This window comes from Corvus moneduloides, chromosome 12 (assembly GCF_009650955.1).
Source record: "Corvus moneduloides isolate bCorMon1 chromosome 12, bCorMon1.pri, whole genome shotgun sequence".
Taxonomy (NCBI): Eukaryota; Metazoa; Chordata; class Aves; order Passeriformes; family Corvidae; genus Corvus; species Corvus moneduloides.
Genome location: NC_045487.1, coordinates 20,769,056 through 20,792,796, shown reverse-complemented (window position 1 = coordinate 20,792,796; position 23,741 = coordinate 20,769,056). Strand labels below are relative to the sequence as shown.

General features: G+C 41.0%; 1 protein-coding gene across 4 annotated transcripts in view; it reads right to left on the bottom strand.

Moving 5' to 3' along the window:
- The window catches only part of SLC7A10 (solute carrier family 7 member 10), a 50,650-nt gene extending 33,470 nt beyond the window's left edge, over positions 1–17,180 (bottom strand). For all 4 annotated transcript variants that reach the window (XM_032121868.1, XM_032121870.1, XM_032121869.1 and 1 more), the window contains exon 1: positions 17,068–17,180. In XM_032121868.1, the coding sequence (XP_031977759.1) occupies positions 17,068–17,161 (94 nt within the window). In that variant the 5' untranslated portion in view covers positions 17,162–17,180. The remainder of the gene's footprint in view (positions 1–17,067) is intronic.
- Between the last annotated feature and the right edge of the window lie 6,561 nt (positions 17,181–23,741).

Genomic DNA, 23,741 nt, shown 5'->3' with positions numbered 1-23,741 from the left:
TGCTCTCTGCCCTGGCTGAACTCAAGCTCCAGCTTAGCCACGTGCTGGCAGTGCTGGGAGAGGTGGCTGCCATGCACCACAGCTGTGCTGTGGCTCCCAACGACACGGCCAGGCACAAGGTGCTGCTCAGGCTTTGCCCTGCTCCTCTCCAGCTTATTAACACAAGTGTAGCATCTAATGCAAAAGATTGTAAGTGTCCCCTCCTTCCCCCATTAAAATACAAAGACTGAGTGAAATTCTGAATCAAGAAAACAGGTCAAAAAAATTACTAGGCTGTAGGGACTCAACAGAATTAAAACTAGCAAAAAAATGCACTTCAAGTGCATTTTCTTAACCTCTAGACAAACACGAATTTAGGCTATGTGGCAGTTAAGGTATTTAATGCAATTTCCTGGAGTTTTTTGCTTTTAAATAGCATTCAGAAAACTCTTAATGAAGAACGGATGAAGAATAAAAGGATCTATAAAGCCTGGCATTAAAATAATAGCCATTTAACTTCATATGCAAGTAAAAAAATAGAACTTCTGTATAGTAGAAAATGAATTATGGCTGCTCTGCTAATATGCTTGCAAAAAAAACCCCCCTCAAAAATGGCTATAAAAATAACATAGATAATTTAATGTCTACAGGGATTAGTATTTAACAAAATTAAACAATCTTAAAACCTGACTTGAGTTCAAATATTTATGTTAAAATTCCTAGCAAGCAAGAACATGACCGGCCATTATAAACTGCTATTCCAGCATTCCAACTGGATTTTACTGGGTTAAGAATTTATAATCTGATTAAACTACACCCAACTTTAAAGATTTTAAAAATAGGGCTGCTTCAAATACTGACAGAAGTGTTTTCCTTGACTTCCGATAGATGTATAAAGAAGATTATTTGCCTTCTGAGCACTAATATGCAGGTGTAGTCCCTGAGGACTTAAAGAACCAAAGTTTTCTAACCATGAAGGTGTGGATAGAACAGAAAAATAAGTTAAGGAAAGTAAATATTTCAGGCATAGCTTCACTAATAATACCTGATGCAGCCTTACAGGGTGTGCAACAGTCAGTTTCAGTGATAAGGGTTAGATTTTGCTACTGCACGAGGTACTGTGGAGATCCGTAAATAATTTTAATTGATATACATTAAAAATCAATACCTGCTCAGCAGGGCACAGCTGTGCCCTGCCCAGCTGCATAAAGGGCAGGGAAAAGGCTGACCTGCCCATCTGGTGGAAAACAGGCTGGAAGTGGTGTCTGTTATCTGGTGAACTTGAAGAGCTGTGGCAAGGATGGAATATCATTCCTATCCTGAATTTTAGGGAATGTTACTGTGGGTGCCAAATTTTTGGGTTGCTGTTCTCCCCAGTAACCAACCAGTCTGCAGGATGATGGCATGTATCCTTCCCCAGAGAGAGAATAACCTCTGCCTTCTTATCTGTTATTTTAAGAAAATGTAAGACTGATTAAATTGCAAAGACCACTGATGAACAGAACTTGCAAGTGGGTAAAACTTGTATGTGCCAGCTGCATTGTGGTGATTTTGGGAGTGTGTTAGGCAGCTGTGTTTCAATTAGATGAAAAAATCACAATCTAGAGAAGAGCAATCAAGGCAAATTTGTGCTAACCTCAGTCTTCACAGGACCTTTAATAAATCTGGGGCCATTTGAATAGCTCTTTAAAAGTAGTAAGCTGCACATTTGGCTCTGGCTTAAGGTATATAAACTGCTTAATGATGATGGTTTGTTTGGAATCCCTTTCCACCAGTTGTGGAAGGCAGCCTTAAAGGAAAGCAGTACTCAAATCCTGCAAGACGCATTTATGGGACTGCAGTGCTTTGCTATACATCTGAAACCTGCTGCTTGCCACAGGAGACTGGCCATGTGCAGGCTATTAGTACTACAACCTCTGCCAAAGTACCCAACAGCTTAAACCCACAAAAACATGGTGGTTTAAAATTTCTACCTTTTTGTAAAATAAGTGATAATTTGTCAATACTTTTCTTCTGCAGGAGCAGGTTAACCAAGAGAAACTTCATCAAGAAAGCTTTTAAGCCTCTGTTTCAGTAACACAGTGGTCACAAAATAATCTGCTGCTTCAAAAGCATTTAAAGGAGGGTCCATTGGCATGTGCTGACTACTTATAAGAAGGGCACATCTGTACCGTAAAGACCTCACTACAAGAGATACAATGTGGGAATATTCTCATTATAGTACTTGAGTCAATGCAAATGTTCCATTAACCAAAAACAGCACTGGAACCTCTGATCCAGTTCTCTGGCTTGCAAGCATCATGCTCTCTTGAGTATGTATGTGGGTGTACAATAGGTATGATAGATGAATTTACAAATCATTTTGTCCAAAATTGCAGGGCCTAATTGAGGTGTGCCAGTTTGAGACAAATTTGGAGGAAAATATCCTCTGACAGAAGGCAGGTTACGACCATCCCTCCCCCACCCAGGTTCACGAAAAAAGAAATTTTCCTCAGAGGAAAGTGAAAGAGATAAAAAACCTATTTATTTAACAAACACACAGGAAGAGAATAATAATGCTGAATAATAAAACCTCTTGCTGTGGAGAGAAACCTGGGAAGATTTCAGAGTCCTTCTGTAGGTGTGGTCTCTCTCCTCCTCCGAGCTGGGTCAGTGTGGGCAACCTGGTTGTCCCTATCACATCAGCCCTGACCTGCTGGAGACCAAACATTTGGATGATGCATGCAGAGGACAGATCTGCACTAAGGCAGATAAATGGCCAGGAGGTGCTGGGGATCAGGCCTCTTAGGAGCATGTGAAATAATAAAGAAGATGGCAGATGTCTGCAAGTACCTGGTTTGATTCAGTTTTATTTGAGTAACAGTGTTACAGTGCGTTTATTTCAAAGGAGAAGTTAAAGCCTGTGTGATAGGATTTTGTTGTTCTAAATTGAAACTCCTTTTATTCTGTTAATCTTTTCACAGGCTGCAGGCTCTGTCTGCTCTTTTCAGGCACACAGTCCACTGCTTTATTTCCTGCTCCTCTGTTCTGACTCTTGTACTTGGTCTGACTTCTCTACTTCCTTAACTTCTGACTTGCTCTCCTCTTCTCTTGCCAGCGTTGGGATATGTGGGCTGCATTTCATTACCATGAAGAGGAAACCTCAGCCTCCCATGCCCTTCTCTGTACGCTGCAACGATAAGGCAGAAATATCAGGAAAAGCCTTCTCCTAGGGACTAGGTGACATTTTCAGTGGGATATTCTCAAAGTGAGCTCCCACGCACTGCCACACTCAAAGCAGCCTATGCAGCAGTACAGCTGTGTCCAGGAGGGGATTACAACCAGCCACTTTTGCTGAGCTTCATATTGCACCTTCCTCTTCTGCCTTATTCCCTGACATCAGGGACCTTGAACAGGGTTTATTGCAGGGCAGTGCTGCCAGGTGAGGATGAGGGAAGCCCACAGAGAGCTGTAGAGCAGATTTTTGGTGGTCCCCACTGCATCCCCACTGGCAGCAGTGCATGGGTCTATGGGGAACAGAGGCTTGAACTTCCCCCTTGACTATGGGACTTCAGCACATAAAAGAGCTACTATGACCCTTGAGGCAAAGGAGAGAGTGCTTCAACCCTCCTACTAATTTCCAAAGAGAAACTGAATGCCAAACCTACCCTGATTCTGTGAGAGGGATGTGGAGGAAAGCCCTGTGATGTTCCTAAAATGCCTGGATTGCCCTGGTACGGAAGTGCAGCACTGCACACTGACTGCTCTCTATAAATAGTGCAGCTTTATGTTGTATTGGCCCCTGTTATCTGTCCAACATCTGGTTTCTGCTCTCTGGATCTCAATATCCTAACTTGGAATTTTACCTGCAAATGGCAGAAACCTGTCATTAAATCCCCTGATGTAGAAATGGGCAGTGTGTAAAGCTCTGCCCTGCAAACATGCTGGAAGACTTGGGGGTCTTCTCTAGGACATTGTGTGACTGATTACTAACAGATAAATTCTGATTTTAAGGAAAGCAACTGATAGTGGAGATTGGTCCATCTGTAGCAGCTCAAGGGGCAGATGCCAGCCCATTCAGCTGATTTAATGTTTGTCCCTCAGCTGAGAAACCCCTCAAGTGATAGCTGCACTTCTGGGAGCACTCTCACAGGGCCCTCTATACCTGCAATGATTTTCAGTCTTTACCAAGAAGAAAAGCAGTTACAAAATGCTGCTGTAAAGCTCACCAACTCAGCTATAAAAACAGCCAGAGAGTTCAGCTATGCTGGGGAGTGCTGTGGGTCAGACAAGGACAGTATGACAGATACAGCTTTTTGGCAGCCCACTCTTCAGCCCTACTCATGCCAATGGTAAAGACCCCTGCACCAGCCTTGAAGTATAATTTGTTTAATGGAAAATGCTGGAGTTTTTCCCTTTTTTCTTCCCCTAACTCTATTCTTTTTGCTCATTGTGATTGATCATGGTGAACAGATTATTCAGTCTGGAAAATTCATCAGCAACTGCTGCCCAGTGGGAAAGCCTCCTGCTGTCCATTCCTGAAAGCTGTCAGTCCTCATGGATGTGTCATTGCCCAAATCGAAATAAAACATCAGTATGCAATTTCTAGAGTTACACAGAAGGATTTTTTTGTTACACAACTCTGGGCTCTAGCAGAAGAAACCAGCCTGGAAGTTGGCACCATCTCTCTGACCCCCGCACTGCTCCACACTCCCTGCTTACCTCGCACAGCATCTCTGCAGCTTTTTGCTGTGAAAAATGTTCCTCCTTGCAAATTAAAAACTTTGTTTACATGTATTGGTGTCCTTGCAACCTTTAGCTGTGGCTACCAAAAACCCATGTGTGCTCTGCACTAGCCAAGGGACAGTGTGGGGACTTATGGGGCAGCACTACAGGAATGAGCAGGTCTGGAGAAAAGGCACAGCTTGAACTTGATTGCTCAATTACAAAATAAAGCAAAACCTAAATCCCACTCTTGCCTCCAATTTTCTCTCAAATTACTGGGTTTTATGCCTTCTGCTCTGGTCCCACAAAGATGAGCCCTGCAAAAGTGTCCTCAGACTCAGGTCAGTTGGTGAATTTTGGACTGTGCTTACACACCTTCTGCAAACTTGGGAACCATTAAGAGCATCTCTAAACTAGGCATCACTTAATCCTTGACTTCTGAAGGGGTATAATGGGAACTTCGGTATACTAAACTTTTAAGGTAAGGTTTATTCTTCAATATTACCCTGAATAGTAAAAGGCTAAAGTGTTCAAAGGGCCTTCCTGAATTGAAGTTCCAGGCAATACATATTTAAAACAAAGTTATATGAAAATGGCAGTAACAAATCATCCAAATACATCAGCTGTTGTGTTATAGCTCAGGTCATGTTATTGAGAAGAAAGATTGATTTAGAATCTCCTATAAGGTCTACAGCCATTGCCTAGGATTTTACACAACCTTATTCTGGATGTAAACAAGACATGAACTTCTTAGTTTGTGGTTATTGCTGGTTTCACACCTCCTTGATCAGAAATCATTCAATCTCTCAAATTTACATTCTTCTGGCTGTAAATCTGTGTTAGCATATTCTGTGTAGTTAGTTTTACCTCTCAGCATGGTAATCTCAGCATTTACATCTCTCATTCACATCTCTAAGTGGCTTTATCTCTGTTTTATCAAAGAATACAAAGATAGGCTATGGTCAATGAACTGAGGTGGAATTTAAAAGAAAAAAAATTGTATTTATGCTTCCTGGGGTATGTACCACTATTGCACAATGATATTTGACTTAAAGCTTGCACTTAACTCAAAGTGCAGTTTGGTTACTAGCTCAACGTGAGTTTAAATGAGATTTACAAACACCTGTCAGCTCAGTATACACTTTGACAGACACCACTTATGATGCTGTGTTGCTGTCCTCATGTATTTAGAAACCAGTGCTGACTTGTATCTTGACCTTATTTTTAAATACGTAATTTATTTTTAAAGAACATGTTTACACAATTTTACTGAGGAGAACTAGAAACTCCTGCATTTCCAAAAGAAATGGCAGCTTTTCTTGCAGTTCTTAAATATCCATGATCTGGGAATTTAAGTACCTGTTGTAATATGATCTCAAGAGTCAGCAATATTACTCTATAACATTCTTATGCATGTATGTATCTTGTATTTGCAAATATCACAACTGTCTTTTGAAATTAAGTATCTTCAGAATTATGAGACTTCATGTTCTCACTGATGTCTTTATATATCAAGTTTATCTAAGCAGTTGACCAGCTGTATAAAAAAATTCATCAAAAGAATGTTGCTCCTGCCCCTGAATAGAAAAACTTGTTCATAGAATGGTTGGAGTACACAGAAATATAGAATTAAATTAGCTAATCCTGAAAAATACATGTTAACACAGACTTGAACACCCCTGCCATAGCAGGGTATAGGACCCTGGTTATAATCCATACTTTCTGTTCCACTGGGTAGCAGTTTTGCAAGAGATCAGAGATCTGTCTTGTTCTTCTTTCCTAGTTTCCTAAAGTAAGAGACTTATGTTTGAAGCATGTTCTTTATAAATGTCACTTTACAGAAGTTTTCTCCTTGGTTTGGGGTTTTTTCAGTTCTGGTGCTTCTGAGCAGCTAATCTCAGACAAAAATTCCTCAGACTATTTCGGAAGGCCTCAAAGGGAAACAAATGGATTTCAATATGGTATATTCATAGACCTGTCTTCAGGGAGGTTCTGTGAGTTGATGGCTAGACGCGAATTTGCTCCTTTTGGCCTTTGTGTGCCACTTTCCCTGTCTGAAATACAGAGGATGATCCCCACCTGCTGCAAAGGGCAGCCAGGATGCTGCTCACATTCCCTGACTGTGTTTGCTCAATGACAAGTGTGTTCATTTTCAGATCTGTGGTAAAATGAGTGAATGGGAATGGCCCCCAGTAACTTCAATTAATGAGAACAGATTACATTTGTTGGCATTACTCTCTGCTGTGCAATCTGAACACAGTAAGGTTCATTCTCACCTGTTTCACTGCCAACTGCCAATGTCGCTCAGGTATGTGGGCAATAAAGAATTAAAGTGTTTTGTACCTAGCTGCTTTAATTTAATTTAAAGCCTGATCCTATGAGGCAATGAAGTCCTCTGCTCTTGTTGCCTTCAGGAGGATTTGAGGGACTTGGGACTAGTTAAGGAAAGGGTCTTTCATTTTCTGTCAGGAGCACGAGCATGTGAAGGAGAGCTATTTCTTCTGTATGCACTCGTAATATGTACAGGATTGGGCACCTTTTGTATTAGTCTGCTTAAATCTTACTGTGTTGCTAGGGAACTGGCCGTGTCCACAACCAAAAAACATGGAGACATTGTGTCCTACTGGTTTCTGGCAGAGTTACCATAAGAAATGCCTTTATTGCAACAAGATCTACTAGCAGGAGTACAAAAAAGGTAATTTGTCAGCATTTTTTTTTTAAATTACAAATAATTTAATTCTATCACACACATGGAAATTCCTTTCAAGCTGAAGGCTAGGCATGTGAGGACACCACCAGAATCAAACACTTCTTTCCTTTATTCTTTAAAATACTGATTCAGCTATTTTTAAATTTACTTGAGTCTAAGTACAGTGTTTGGAAGCTTAACAAGCTTACATATTCTCTGCTCTTTTGTACTAACTAAGGCTATTACTGTTTTCAAGACACTTATAAAAAGAATTGATTATGTATGTTTCCAAAATGTATGGCTTTTCAAGTTTTCAGACTGCATTTTAAAGTACCAGAAAAAAGAAACTTGTATCTATGGAGATTTAGAATGACATTTCTGATACAGTTTCTTATCCCTTTCAGGACATCAGAACTGTCTGCGTTGTTTTAAATTAGAGATAAAACAAGGCTTGACACCCCAGATACCAAAGAATAAGTCTGCTATCAAAACAGGACAAAATCTGGGCAGAGAAAAAAATAAGCCATGGGGAAATAAGCCAAAGGAAATATAGTCTGAGGTGATCTCCCGTAAAACAAGCAAGTAAATCCTGTCTTACTAAGCTGTCAGGAGAGATGCTAAAGAATTTTGAAAAAATCCAGACAAGGAACTCAACCCGACAATTTCATTCTTGTCGGTCCTTTTCTAGCAACTCCCTAAGAAAAAATGATCCCTTGGGTGTTTTGTACAAAAGGATGAATTTTTATGATATAAAAGCACACACTTAAAAGCTGTAAGTCCTCATTCCTTGGCAGTCATTACCTTCAGGTTTATGGAGAAGAACATATTGATCCTTTCCAAGGCACAGGTGGGCAGGGAGGCAAGAAACATTTTTCTGGATTCATCAGCCTTCTTTGTGGGGCCTGACCAGGAGCAACCTCACAGCACAATACTACTAAAAACCTGTCATATATGGCACCTGTTCATAGTTTTTTCTCCTTCTCTCAGGATGGTTGCACAATTTTAACAGCAAAAAGATGGAAGACACTAAGGAACTGGGAGACTAGCCAAGTAAGGATGTTTTTTCTTGTCAGACCTGTACTGTCTAATGTCGTGCACATGTACACAAGTGCAATGGCCTTTTCACAGAACTCCTTGTGTTACAGAGAAGGCATTTCAATATTAAGACCTCAACTTTTGTACTCCACTGTCTGCAATGCACCTCTATAAGAGAGCAACTTTTTATACTGACTGCTGCTCATCCCTGTGTGATTTTCTAACCCAGAGTTAATGTACAATAATTAACGTGCCTATGCGCTGACCAGTGAATTAGAAATTTTGTGATGGGCAGCCTTGTGACATTCACTGCCACAGATTACATTAATATTGTGGATTTTAGCTCTCTGACCCAGTGTATTCAAAAGAATGAGATTCTTCCTTAATTTGATTTCTCCTGGTATTTGTGGATGTAAATAAGGTCCTTATATTGTTCAAACATAATTTTTTGTAGTATACTATATTAAGATGTTTGGCCTGATCTAGATTAAGTGGCTTCATGTAACTGATGAAAGAGCTATTGTTTTTCACAGCAGAAAAACTGCCACGCATCCAGATCACTGACCTATTTCTTGGAGTTAGAAGTAACCTTTCTAAAGTTTTATTGATTTTAAATGGTATGTTTTACACTATTGATATTCTAGTCCCACATTTGAAGTGTTATTACAGCATTATTTAAGGATCAGATAAAAAAAAATTCAACTTAATTTTTAGATGAAAAAAATTTTAGTTTTCTGTAAGTTGGTACTATTCTAAAGAAAGTGTTAAATGAATCAGAGCAATTCAGCTCTGGGGGTTATTCCATTACCCAATGATACAGAAATTCCTCAGGCTTAACCATCACTTTTCTTGCTCTGAGATCCAATGGAATTTGTCTCTATTGCCTGAAAGAGATGATGAACCATGCCTAGGAGCAAGAATTTAAACAGCTCACCCTATGATTGGTTCATATATTACTCTGCAATCAGAAAAACAGAATCTGCAAGTTCCTGAAGATGGGAACAATTTGTAGACAATCACTCTTCCAATCTTGCTTTTCAACCCTGACTTGCAAAGGCCAGTGCTGGAAGAAAACATGAGGAGAATAAACTAATACTGCATAAAGAGATTTTGCGGAGGCTGACGTGAATAAATGTATTTACCACTATACATGTTCTTCCTCTGCAGGACAACAGGGCTTGCATATTCTCTATGCTTTCTCACTATACAGAGGGGGATACAAGCATTTAAAAAGGAATTAGGGTGTTGAGATGCTCAGTCAATGTTGGATTGCTAGCTCCCTTCTCTTTGCCAAGGAACATCTGCTGAAGAACTCTTTGGAAGACTTCTGGGTTTTTCAGGACCAGCAGAAAAAACCAACACTGTTTTATATTTGGGACACTTCAGTACTGACAAATGCCTTCTCATTTTATCATGTTGCAATCAAGATGACAAAAAAGTGTGGCAGCTAGTAGAAAGCCCCCCACAGTACAACAAAAAACAGGGTCTCAAAAGGAAAAGTTTGGCACATGAAAAGCTGCAAACAAAAAAAGCTAAACCTCCACCAAACCACTTCTGCTTGTTGTAAGCCTGCCAAAGCAGAACAGACTTTCTCAACAGAAAAGGCTACATTATGCTAGAAGGAAATGAGCTGCAAGGCACAGGAAAAGGGAACACGAGTGGAGATTTATGGCACTGCTGAAAGCAGGCACTGTACTGCCAGATGAGGAGTGAGACACTTACCAAAGGATGCTACCTTTGTTAGCTCATCTATCAAGGAAGCAGTTTCTGTTGTAGGGTATCTAAACTATTGGCATTCATGGTAGAGAGCTCATACAAGCCTTGTGATCACTGTGTCCCAATCAGAATTTTCTACTTTTTTTAGATGGTAGGAGGGTAAAAACCCCCCAAAAACGACCAAAACTCACCCAAAGTAAACCCACTCAAACCAAAACCATCAGTCAATGAACACTTGATAGCTAACGACTTGGAAACAGAATTGTGTGGCAATTGTTGCAGAAAAGTACAAATTTAGCTTTTTTTTTCCTCTTCATGTTGTACATGTGGGACTTCACATGCTGAATTCTCCTTGATATAGGCTGCAGCAGAAAGGCACATCTGTGGACATACAAAACCCTTTTCTTTGTCCAGAAGTATTCAGTAGAGAAAAATATAAAGTTAAGGCTTTTAAGACCCTTTTTTTTCCCCCCTTCTCCACCAGGAATTTCTAATTACAGCTCCTTTTTAGACTTCCTCTGTAAGTAAGTTTAGTCTCAGAAGTAAGCTGCTATCCTGGAGAAGCTGCAGAATCTCCCTGAATTTTTACCAAGCTTAATTTGAATTTAGCCATGGTTTTTACTATCAAGTGAAACTGCAGCTTGTTTTCAGCTCCCTAAACTCAAGTGAAAGGCTACCCCAAACAATTCTCATGGAAAACTGTATATTGGAACAGTCTTGAAGAATGTGGGAACATGGTATCACCCCTAAAATATCATGCCATAAATATAACTTGCATTTTGGATGGGCATCTCTAGCTTCCATTTTTTCCAAATGCAGGATCGGATCTTTCTCAGTAGTATGAATCTTTTTTCCTATTGGGTACCATACCAAATTATGGATACCTATCAGCTTAAATGCACATATGGAACCTGGACATGTAATTTTCAATAGTTTTGAATCTGAGCCTAAGCCTCTGGGCTGTATGGAAAAAACATTCACAAGTTCCTCAAAAGTGTCTTTGTGGTTTCTCACTAATAAGGAATATGTGCCACTTATCTTGAACAAAAATTGACTGCTGACTTTACTAAACCATAATTTGCATTTATGAGAGGACAAGATACTGAATTACACTTCTCTGCAGTCCAGAGCTTGATCATGAAAAAAAACCAGTTATGCATTTCTAAGTACTTTGTGTGTTACGTCAGTAAGTGCCATGTGGAACTAAATGCTCAAAATATTAGTTAGCAAGGTGTGTGACAGATAAGGAAGGCTGACTTCTTTCTAAAGTGTTTAGAAACACGTTTTTTTTTTTTGAGAGAGAGAACCATTGAATTGTAATCTGTATTACTCTCACAAGTCAGTGAACAAAAGCGTGTCCTGAAACTTCAGTTAGCTATAAAAGTGAAATGCTCTCGCACAGATTCAGAGGGAGAAAATTCTTGTTGCAACACCACTGTTTTCTATGAGCCCAGGTAGGATCACAGAAATTAGGAAAAATCATCCAGTGATGTGTGTGGGGATTTTTTCTGTTCTTTTCATACATCTTTCTTTCTGCTGCAGTCCTGTAACTTGGGTACTACTCCAGTGAAGTCCATTGGGTCTGACTAGGAATGATCTCCTAATGATTTGATATGTTACTTGATAAACAGATGGATCGGATTCAATGACCAAAACCCAGTCCACTTAAGCAATGGCAGCACATGAAACATGCTCAGAGAGGATACAGCAAGCACTGGGCATTAATACCTAGCCATTTCCACTTACAAAAGGTGAATATGAAGGCTATTCCCTGTTCCATGTGTTCCCTTTCCCCAGTGTTAAGCCAGCAGCTTGCTGAATCCTGTGCTAGGTTTCTGCTGATAAAGACTACCTGTGGGATTTTAAGGGATCTTAGAATGGCAAAAGGCACAGCAGTAAGGAGACAGCTAATTGACACACAGAAAGGCTGGCAAATAGTCCTCTGTTAATGATAAGGAGGAAAAATCACATTGGAGTCCTGCACTTGGAAGTGATATTTACGCAAATAAAAACTTCCCAGTCTACACACATGCAATTATTTGTACGTAAGTACGATGCCAGGCAGATATAATGACAACCAAGGCAACTCAGTTGTTCCCTTGACAGATTATCATGGTGTGGGCAGTATCTTGCACTACATACTGGGACAACCCTGACATAAGGAAGCATCTCTGATGTAAGGAGGCTTTTCAGCTTGTAGGCATTCTGCTGAGACCATCCACTGGGTGGCTGACTGATGTCAGCTATGGGTGAAAGTAAGCGTGTGCTGTTGTCTGGGCAATGCAGACAGATAAATTCCAGAAAGTTACTTTCAGAACTAGCAATAATTGAACATACTGCTCAGCTGAACATAGTTTTGTTATTATCATTGGACCTTAATCAGGAACCAGTTTATAAGGGATCTTACATCAAATTTGTGTGTGAGTAGAATAAGTACTGCAAGCATTTTTCAATCAATGCCAAGTCAGCTGATGCAGATAACTTGACTACCTGTGCTCAGCAAAACAAGATGTATTTAGTTTTAGCTGGCATATTTTACTGTAGCTGAATTTATAAGTCTTCTAGCAGGTTTTATATAGCCTGATATTAAATCATTCATGAGTATACAACAGATTTCATGATAATGCAAGTATTACCCTATGGCTACTTTCATGCAGTTTTACAACCACATAAATAAAGGTTTTAAGAGATATTTAAGTGTTTGTATTATATAACATCACTTGATCTGTATTAAACAGTCAAACAACCCTTTTTGCATGTGTTACATATGCAATTTGTGTATACAGTTAAATATACATTTCTAATGTAAGAATGGTGTATTTTGTTTTTCCAGCCCAAAGAACCAGGCTGGTATTGGACATTAATCAGTCTGCACTTTCTAGTTCTTGTACTTTTCTACAGAACAGCGGAATGTGGTAGAAATTACACAGAGACAAGTCATGGAGCTTCTTACTTAGCTTCTCATCTACACAGGCAAAACTCCAAGGAAGGCACTGTATAGCTAATATTCCTGTGCTCAAAGAAAACACACATGCAATAATCTTAATTACATACACAGTTCTACAAACGAGATGTAAAGCTAGCTATGTGTATGTGCATGAAAGAACTGTTCAATTAAATACAGCATTGATTTCTGTGTCTGCTAAATAAAATCTAGTGTGGATTTCAAACAATTATACAGTATCTATGAGTTATTATCTAGGAGATAATAACGCATGTATGTCACTACTTTTTAAGCTGTATCACTCCATCTAAGTATTGGCAAGCTTGATTTGTGGTGTATTAGAGTGCATTAGAAGATTATTAATGTCTGGAGCCCATGAGAGATTTGTTTTCACTGTATGTAACCATGTTTGAGACAGAGCAGTTTGGGTGCTTCTACAGCAAGTCTCAAGCACTTTGCAAAAGCGCTCTTTCTGTGGCAGAGGTGAATTGCCAGAAAGATTTGTTACTACTACTAAACACTGTTCAGTTTTACAGTCATTAACTACCAGTCTCTTTTTAGAGTTAAAAGGTTTTGTATTCAGTACCTGCATTTGCATTAAGATGCTCAGAAGAGGTGTCTTATGCCTCAGCATGAAATAAAATTTGGAAACAGCCTTCTCTGTAATCAGGCTTGTTTGTAAGCAAGTTAAAAACTATAAATTAATTACTGAAGGATAGATTTAAGTTGTACGAAAGCTAGGCTGCTGGAAGAGATCAGGAGACTGTTCTATGGGATGGATATAGAACAGACATATTCCTAATTTGGTGTAGTTTATTATGCTGTTTTTTGTGAATATTTTTTGTTAGATGAACTGGTATTTCTTATGGCAAAATCTTTCAAATCTCTATAAAAGGAGGGTAAAAATTTCAAAGGATGAGTTTTGGGAGTGCATTAAGACAGCATAGCAATTTACTGTGTTGACAAATACCTTGGTTGTAAAAGTAGTAAGAAAATTGCCCTATAATTCAAAACATGTCAAGAAGATTAAAAAGGAAGACCAGTTTTCCAGGGAATTAGCACAGAGTATGGGAGCTTCAGGACAACTATCAAGATATAGGCTGGCTGTGCCCTCCTTGCTCCCTGAACCAGTAGGTGCCCCGTATTCACAGGGGAGGCTGAGCCCCTCCTCAGCTCTAACAGGTAGAGGCACGGCATGTTTAACCTGGATGACGTGATGTACTTGTAAAGGTTGTTTTTATTCTCTTGGTTGCAACTGTGATGGGCTACTAACAGACTACAAAGTATCGAGAGATCCTGCCATTACTGGAATACTCTCAAATACAGTTATAATGGTGATAAAGGTGCTCCCACCCCCAAGCCTTCTCTTTCACTTCATGTTGTGTCTTTCTGAGTGCTCCCTGGCACAATCTGACTCCCCAGCTATGCAGCTCACATAATGCCTTATTTTAAACAAGCAGAATTAGTGTATAGAAGGCAACCACATATTTATAAGATCATATTTACAGTATTTTTCAAATACTCCCTCGTGTTTCCTCTTCTTAATTACTAGAAGATTATAATTCTCTATATCCATGCTGCAGCTGATCAGAATTGTAGAACAGTCAGCTAAACCAGAACATTTGGTGTAATGTTGGCAGATCACAGCATCAAACTTCTATTTGATAATATAAAAATATGCTCATACGTTTTCTGTATCTGCAGCATTTTCATATGCTGTTTGAATAAAGATAACCTGCAAGAACATTTAAAGAAAAATAAGAAAGCATAATCTTTATGTCTGTACAGAGCAAGAAGAGGTTTTTTCAAAAGCAATTTCTGTTTTTCTTGGTGTTGTCAAGCAGTATGACTTTGCTGTGGGATGCATCAGAATCTGATGTCTAAACCCTTGAAATGGGTTTCCCTCCTCCACTCAAAAGCAGGAAATCCAATATGATGACTGACATAAAAGTCCTGGTCTGTCCTTTGGTCTGTTCCAAAGGCTCTGACACACTGACTGCATCCATTTTTTCCCTGCCATTCAATCACTTGGAAATAAGTCTTCCGCCTATGTTAAATTCTATCAAACAGAAAATTTGTGAGTTAACTGTTTGCCTAGTATCAATTCGGATCAACTAGTAATTTTTTTTTCCTGAAGGAGTCTTAAATAAGATTTCACTCAGTTAATTCCAGTAATGGCTTGCAAGCTGATCTGATGTAATTATTGTCCTCTGATTTGAGACTGTCATGTTTTATGCAGTGACACCTACAAAACTAGACTAAACCCTTACTACATACCACTTTGTCACAGAAGACTTTGATACGTGATGTAATTTCATGCATCTGCACACAAACAAATCAAACAAAAAACCAGGATCCTATGGTTGTTTTTCAAATGCCTTCTATGAAAATATGGGGGAATTTGCAGAAGAATTTTTAGGCTTTATGTGGCAAAGCAGATTACCTTCTCTAATACTTAAACCACTTGAGAATATACAGTTTATAATAAATGTCAGTGCTTTTCCCTGCTCAAATGTCCTTGATTAGATGAGAGGCTACTTCACAAGATTTATTTTGGACAAGCATGACATATATGAATTCTGCTTGCAAGATATTGCATATAAGGTTGATGAAAGGTTGACTGGGAGAGAAGGGTAGCAGTCTCAAGATATCATTCTCTAATACCTAACAAATGATAGAGATGCCATAAATCTTCCCTATGGCCAACAGCAACTCAGGGAACATCTAACCCTGGAAGTGCCTTACCTACAGCTCTGTACAGCACTCAATACTTCACTCTAACACAAGGTCATCTGTGCTCCACTGAGATCCAGAACCTAGATTTTCCCCCTTAAGTGTGCTGAGGGATTCAAAATAAATGTATGTTCATATATGTAGAACACATCTTCCCACAAACTGCAGATACAGATTTTAGTGTTTCACTATGGGAATGGAATTAAGTATTTTCCTTTCATATAACAGCCTTGGTCACAATATCCACCTACATCGGACATAAAGGCATACATGACTAAGAGCATAAAATTGCACTAGGGCATTATAATCACCTACAGGAAGCATGCAGTGATTCTTCCTCAAGCTTGGTGACATCAATCACAGAGACACATCGGGGTGTCCCAGCCAATTCTGCTACTGAAGAGTGTATTCCCATGGACGCAGCAGATCCTGCTGTGCCTGCTGTTACCGCTCCGTGCTGCCATGGACCTTGACTCAACTGTAACTGCGAGTCTTTTCCACAGGTCTTGGTGAAGGTAATGGCTGGGTCTTCCTACGGGGTTTTGAGGCTCACTGGCTTAGTACAGGCTGTTTGTATTCACCTGGGCAAATTTTCCTTCCCCACGCTTGCCCCCACATGTCCAGCCCAAACGCCACAGTGATGGAGCACACCGAGGGACGGTGCTGAGCACACCCTGCCCCAATTTCCCAGTTTTGACTCTATTATGGGAGCAGCAAAGTCAGCCCCGCTGTCTGACTGCTCTGCAGCGATGGCTGCTGCGGGGCGCGGAGAGCATCGCTGCCCGCTGCCGCAGCACACACTGCGGGTCCCGGGACACTCGGGAAGCGCCTTCTGAAAGCCCACGCTGCCACTTTGAAGAACCCCGATCTCAGATAAACGGATCAATCTGGTTTAGCCGTAGAAGTAAGCGCCGCAGAAGCCTCAACAGCTCATCCGTCATCAGGAAAAGACTTTACGAAACCTCACGATTTTGCGTTCAGCTGAACAACTGGGCAGAGGGGGCTTACTCCAGACGTACAGACCGTGTGTTACAGCGACAGCGACTCGCCGCCCAGCTCGCCACCGGACGAGCCGCGCCGCACCATGCAAGAGCACGCTGTCACCTCCCCGGTACCGCGCACCTGCCCGCGGAGCCGTGCATCGCCACACCGCCGCCTCTCCCCGCGCCGGCCGGTCCCGAGCCCCCGCCCCAGCAGCACTACAGTCGAGTGAAACAGGCTGTCAGCACTGCCGCGGGCGCGCAGAGGCGGGACGCGATGCCCTTACCGATGATGATGGCACAGGCGCTCACCAGCCCGATCTCCTTCTTCAGCGCCACCCGCTCGGGGCCGCCGGGCACGCGCCGCTCGCCGCCGGCCATCGCTGCCCGCGCTGCTCTGCCCCGCGGCCCCGCGCGCATGCGCCGCCCCGCAGGCCGGTGGGCGGGGGGCCGGGCGGGGGGGCGGGAGGTGTCCCGGAGCCCTCACGGGTGGCGGTGCCCGAGGGTCGCGCGTCACTCGGGGCGCGGCCGCCCCCAGACACCTGCAGGTGTGGCCGCAGGAGCCGCAGGGACAGCGGAGCCGGCGCTGTGCGGTGAGGGCTGAACGCCGAGCGGTGGGCTCGGACATTTGGTGTGTCGGGCAGCGGGTCCTGCCCTGCGCCACGACCCCTGACAGAGCCGGCCCCGCACGGGCTCCGCGGCGGCCGCCTCCTATTGGGCCCTATTAATTGAGCTAGTGCGATAACGTAAAGAACAAACGTTTTATTGCTTGTCATCAGTGCTGCCAGTTTAGCGCAGTTAAAACCAGCCCAAGGTTGGCTGGTTTCTGTACTCTTCCCACGGTGTTTCACGCTTCCGAAGGGATCCAGCCGCAGCCCGTGGCTGCACCGGCTCCTTCGCACCCGCCGGGGCTGAGGGGGCTGCCGGGGCTGCCTCCTGTGTCCCCCACAGCCCCCCGGGGCTCGCTGGGCAGGCAGCGGCTGCTGACGAGCTACAGCTGGGGTTATCTGCCGGGGAGCTTAAGGAAATAAATGTTTCCTTTCCTCGCACGGGATGGAGCTTAAATGTTGGGATCTGCGTTCGCAAATCTTTTGCTCTGTGAACAAGCTGCCTTCACAAGAATGTCAGTGAGTGAGGTCTCCTCTGCTCTCATATGACATCAAAAAGCTAAATCGTAGTTTGGGAACCTGGGCTCTTCCATCAAGTTGTAACAGCCAAGGGTTTAGTGATGGAAATCCCCAGTTTGTTACTTGTTTATGAGATGAACACCTTTCTGAGAGCATTTCTATGTTCAGAGAAGACCCCTGTGTGAATGACTATTCTGAAAATGCATAGGTTAGAAAATTTTCATAAGAAGATTGTGTGGTAACTGACAACGTGCATCAGTGGGGCAAACAGCGAGACAGTGGGAATTGGTTGTGGTGGGGTGAAACAAGGAATGTCTGGTTCTTCACCTCAGTGAAGGAAGTTAGGAAGTTTCTGTGGTGACATCACCCTGATTTTCTTTGACTTTAGAATGAAAAGTGTGACCTGACAGCTGGTGGGTCTTTTGAGAAAATCTGTGGACTGTTCTTAGAAAGATGAAAATTGTAAGTGATTTTACTTTATGAAGCTGCTTTATACTGCTGCTGTTATAGAAAGGCTTATTGATTTTCAGAGGCCGAGGCTTATTTCCTAAGCTGATCTACTGCTATGTTTGAGTACGAACTGCCTCACTAACCACTTCTGAAATGTCCTTTTATTGAATTACTATGTGATTTTTATAAGAAACTTTACAGGAAGAGTTACTTTTTGAACTATGTAAACCGTACTACTATTCTCCTTTTAAAGACTAGGAAATATATGCAAAGACTGGAAACAAAGTTTCAGGTGTTCAAAAGTAACTTGATGTATTAGGTGTTTCTTCTAGGTGGCTTAATTGTCTGCTTCATAGCTATGTTTTTTACTGGTAGCAACTCACGTATATTCTAGTAGATACCTCTGAAAGTCTCTACATGTTAGCCTTATACAGACATTATAATTTATTTTGGGGAAGTTTTCTATGATGGTCTATTTCTTTAGTAAAAGCTCAAAAATTATTTTGAATGTCATTTAAAAAGTAGGAAAGTCAAGAAATATGTGAATGAATGGTGTTTCTAACTCTACTGAGTTTCAAGAACCTAATGAAATTTAGGCTCAATTAACCTTTGCAGAACAACCACACAATCTGTTAAAGGAATGACACTTAGAAGGGTAACACTGAACTTGTTTTCTTTGGCTGTGGTAAAAATGATTGTTTGCTCTGAAATATGTGTATAATTTTTGTGGTATTGTGAGGAAGAGAGAAATCCCAGTCAGCCCTCTTCTGCAGATTAGTGAGAAACAGAGCGTGCTGGCTATGGGATGATGAAAATGAACAGTAGAATTCAATTAACTCTAATAATCTTCTTCAACTCAACTGATCAGTAGCTGCAGGATTTTTTTTGTGAACATTCTGGCCAGTTTAGAGGGCTTTGCCAGGGAAAATGGTAGTTATTCATACCTGCCTGCTGATACAAATATTTTGTTCTGTAATTGTTCCTCCTTACTGAAAGCCAAGAGGAACAACTAAGTGACTATACCGATTTCACTGGTAATAAGAAAGGAAAAACCTAACAGAAAAGCACCAGAAATATCTCCTTAGGAGAGGCAGTCAACAAACCGGTAAAGCTGTGAAAAGCAGAGGAACCTTAAAGCATTTTGTCTTGGTATCCAGTTTCACATTGGGTGCATGTTGAACAAGGCTTTTAAAAGAGCTGGCATTGGAGAACCATGGGGTGAAATCTCAGCTGCGCCACAGTAAAACCTTTTGCAGCAAAAACATGAATGTACTGCCACATCTCATTGTAGCTTAGAATGGCAGGATGTTATCTATTACACCTTACAGTTTCAGCACCAGATGCTGGTTTGTGAGTTTGATCTTTGAGGGCAGCATTGTGCCCTTGTCTTTGTGTGGGGCTGTTCCCAGAAGGAATAGGCAGCCTTTGTGGCTGGGCAGGGTGTGTCCAGTTATATATTTAGACAGCAGAAGTTATGTTTAGATAGCTGTGCTTCCATGGGCTTCTGACACGGCAGACCCCAACGCTCAGCTGCCTGCAGGGATCTTAAAATGTCCTTTTGAAGGGACCTGTACCCTTGCTCTGAGAGGTGGAATTAAAGGTATACACTTACCTTTTTCTCAAGATGCTTAGCATTACTTTCATAGGTGCTTCTTTGTGGTATCTCTGCTAGAGTGTTCTTTCTAATGCAAGTCATAAGCTTGGGAGCAGTTTTGCCTGGTTACTTGGTGGGCAAATGGAGTTTTGGGTGCAGCTGTGTTGGTGATGGAGGATGGTGGCTGTGCAGCAGCAGCACAGTCCCTTCCTGCCACATGAGATTGACTTGATACCATATGGATTAAAGGTTATGGGCAAGGCTGTGCAGCCAAGAAGTCTGTACTAGTAATTTAATTTAGGATTGTAGTCCTGGACCCCTGTAGAGAACTTAATTTTTCTTATTTGTCCCAGGACAAATTCTTTCCCTAAATCCATATAAAGAACACCGATTTACTGATTATTTTCCCAATGTGTGCATAACAATTTACTTTCCTTTTCAAAGTTTTAAGTGTTTTACTGTTGCTGAAGGATTAAGCAGGTGACTGTTTACAACACAAGCTTTCAATATGCCCACATCCATAGCAGAACACTGGAGTGTAAAACAGCAGTGAGCCAGAAACCTGTTGGAAAAGACAGCAGTGACAAAGGTTGTCCACATTAACTGCCAAAAAACACTCTTGCTTTATTTTCTTTTTTTTTTTTTTTTTTTTTTTTTTTTTTTTTTTTTTTTTTTTTCAGGCTGAGTGCCTGCCTGCTTCACTGTGGTTTTTGCATGAGGGTGAAGAGAGGACTTTTCTCTGTTTGTGGTAGTGTTGGCTTATTTAGGTTGTGTATTTTGTCCTATTGTTAATATAATTTCAAAATGAGCAAATCAGAGGGCATGTACGTTCTAATTAATAGTTATCTGAGGCAACACTCAGAGCAAAAATCTCCTTTAAATTGTTTTGGATCTGAACATACTGTATCTACTTGAGTGACGAAACGTTAGAAAGCAAAAAAGCCAAAGTTCTTTGTCGGAAGGCAATTGCTGCATAGCAACTGCATAGAGAGGATGCAGTGAAGCTTGCATGTGTTCTCTTTTGTTGCTATTTTTGTCCTTATTTTCTTCATGTTCTGAAATGTACAGAAATTGTTGAAGTTGTTGGAATGAGTTATTTCATTCATTGCTACTTATGCTTTAAAAAAAAAAGAAGCAAATAATACAGTTTGAGTTTTGCATTTTGGGAAGAAAAAAGGAAATTTAATATGCTATTTTGTGAAGGGATGCTGTGACTGAGTTTTCAAATGAATGTGTTCTTTGATATATGGAAAGGGAGCAAGGTTAAAGAAATATAAAGATTCTCCATGATAACAGATATGCTTCCCAGTCTCACTCCATTTTTGTAGCCATCTAAACAAATTTCTGCTGGCTAAATATATAGCCAACCCTACAAAACCAAAATATACAATAGTTATTAAAACATAATTCAACTTTGAATTTAATGGGATCCATGAACAGCAGGTGGGAAATAGTTACTTGGAAGAATAACTTATCTTGTTGTGTATCGTTAAATAAAGCAGTGGGCTGGCTGGTTTAGCAAAAGGAAATTTGGAGAGTAATGGGATTGTAAAGTGTTTCTTAATTGCTAATAAACTTGTGAATAAGGTTTTCCATATCGTATAATGTCTGCGGAAAGCTCATACAAAATACGGGAGACTGATCTTAACTGTCCTTTGGATGTGCGCCGCACAAGTACATGTTAGAGGGGTTTGGCCACCCACCCCTACAGCTGATGACTGATTTGGGCCACCCATTAGTGGGAAGTGACATCAGTGGGAGGGACTCATAGGAAGCCTTTCCACTTTAATATGGATGAGTCCCAACAGGTAACTCTAAATCAAGCCCAGGTGCAGGTGGATCAGTTACTTGTTGAAAGCATCCTACTCTCCATCACCTTTCTCTATTGTGTTCAGTCTATAAGACAAACGTGGAAAATGCTGTCCTTTGAATTTCTAATACTATTTTCTCTTGTACATCTGTTTTCAGAAAGCTGTAGTAGAGGAAGACGCCTAAGTATGTGACTCCTGTGTGACTCCCCTGTACCTACACAAGAAAATGGGGGATGTACATTTGAAAAGGAAAGGCAGAATCTTTTTCTCTAATTCAATAAAGTAGGAAAATGTCCAGAGTAGCTTTTTTTGTGGGTAGCTACTCTTCTCTTGTAATATGGGCAACAAGAGAGACGTTCCCTGAAGTGTAGAACTGTTCTGCAGTTGTTTTAAAGGGGCTCATGGAATCATAGACTATCCTGAGTTGGAAGGGACTCAAAAGGATCATTGGAGTCCAACTCCTGGCCTTGCACAGAACACCTCCAAGAATCACACCATGTGCCTGAGAGCATTGTCCAATTGCTTCTTGGGCTCTGGCAGGCAATGGTGTGTATCTTCTGAATTCTATTATGTATTGCATTTGTTGGGCATTGGGAAGAGCCATAGGAAAGGTTGACTGTTTGGGCTGACTGATGCCACAATTCCATGACCCTCTGCAGGATCTGGGAACTTTAATTCCAGAGTTTAGGAATCTCAGGAGATTCTTTAGGCAGTGTCACTCTGTTTTCTGCTCCTCTAGCAGAAATGTGGGTCTTATACACAGCAGAGGCTTGCCTAGTGTTGATAACTCCATAGCTTCTATAAAGGACAGTATCTTGACAGTGTACAGAAAATTCAGGGCCAGCTGCTTCACTGCCTTTGAACAGCACGCTTTTATCTGTATATTCTGGTGACTGAAGTGTTTGCTGTCTTTTAGGTAGGTAATTCATCAGGTATGAACTGCTAGACTCTTAGATACCATTAGACACATAGATATCTGTGCTCTAAATTTCCATCTACATGAAATGGGTCGTATAATGTTCAAATTCTATCATTCCTTCAAAGACTTTTCATGACAACTCATAAGTAGATGAGTGTAAATAAATTACGTAAAAAGCTATTTGTAGGTTGTTGATCAATGAGGTTTCTGGAGGCAGACTTATTGAAATAACCTAGTTTGAGTTGAGCATTGGTACATTTGGTGTGTTATCAGAGTACCTTGAAGTGCAGGGCAAAAGGGAATGAAAGGATGATCAATTTCAGAATAAGCACTTGTTTTATGCATCTTTTTAAAGCTCTCTGACAACACTGTAGTATTTCAACGTTTCACCATTATAAAAAGCAAAAAGATTTTCTTATATCACCAATCTAAATTGTGCCTGTTGACTCAGGCATTGAGCTTGAGCTTCACTGAAATTTTTCATATCCTTTACAGAAGGAGGAGAACCACCAGGTCCTTTTCCTTTTTATTGCTACCTACCCTGTCCTTCCCTATTCTGCATATGTATGCTAGATCCTTTCTTTCTTGCACTACTTTTTCAGCTGAACATCAGCATCCTAACTTTACACCATTTCACCAGTCAGCTGAGATTGTCCTAAATTGTATCCCTCACTTCTTCATTTGGTGAACCCATGCATTTTTAGTCTCTGTTTGGTCACTGAAAGTGAATTATATTGGTCCCTGGATAGATTCCAGGGGAATAATTTAGAAATTTCTTTCTGGCTTGCCAGTGCATTTTGAATAATTACATCAAGAGGGACAGGAGTTTTTATTACTATTTTTTAAAACTAGTTACACTGGTAACATTGCAATTAAAACTTGGCTCTTATTTCATATCTTCTTGCTTATGAACATAACACATTTGGCAGAGTTAAAAGCTCTAGTTTAAAGGAAGCTAGTTCATCTCTACCACTTCCTGTTTATCTACTGCAAGAGGTTCCCTATCAGACATGAAAACCACAACTCGCATCATGCCCTCTTTCTGCGAACTCTTGTCAGA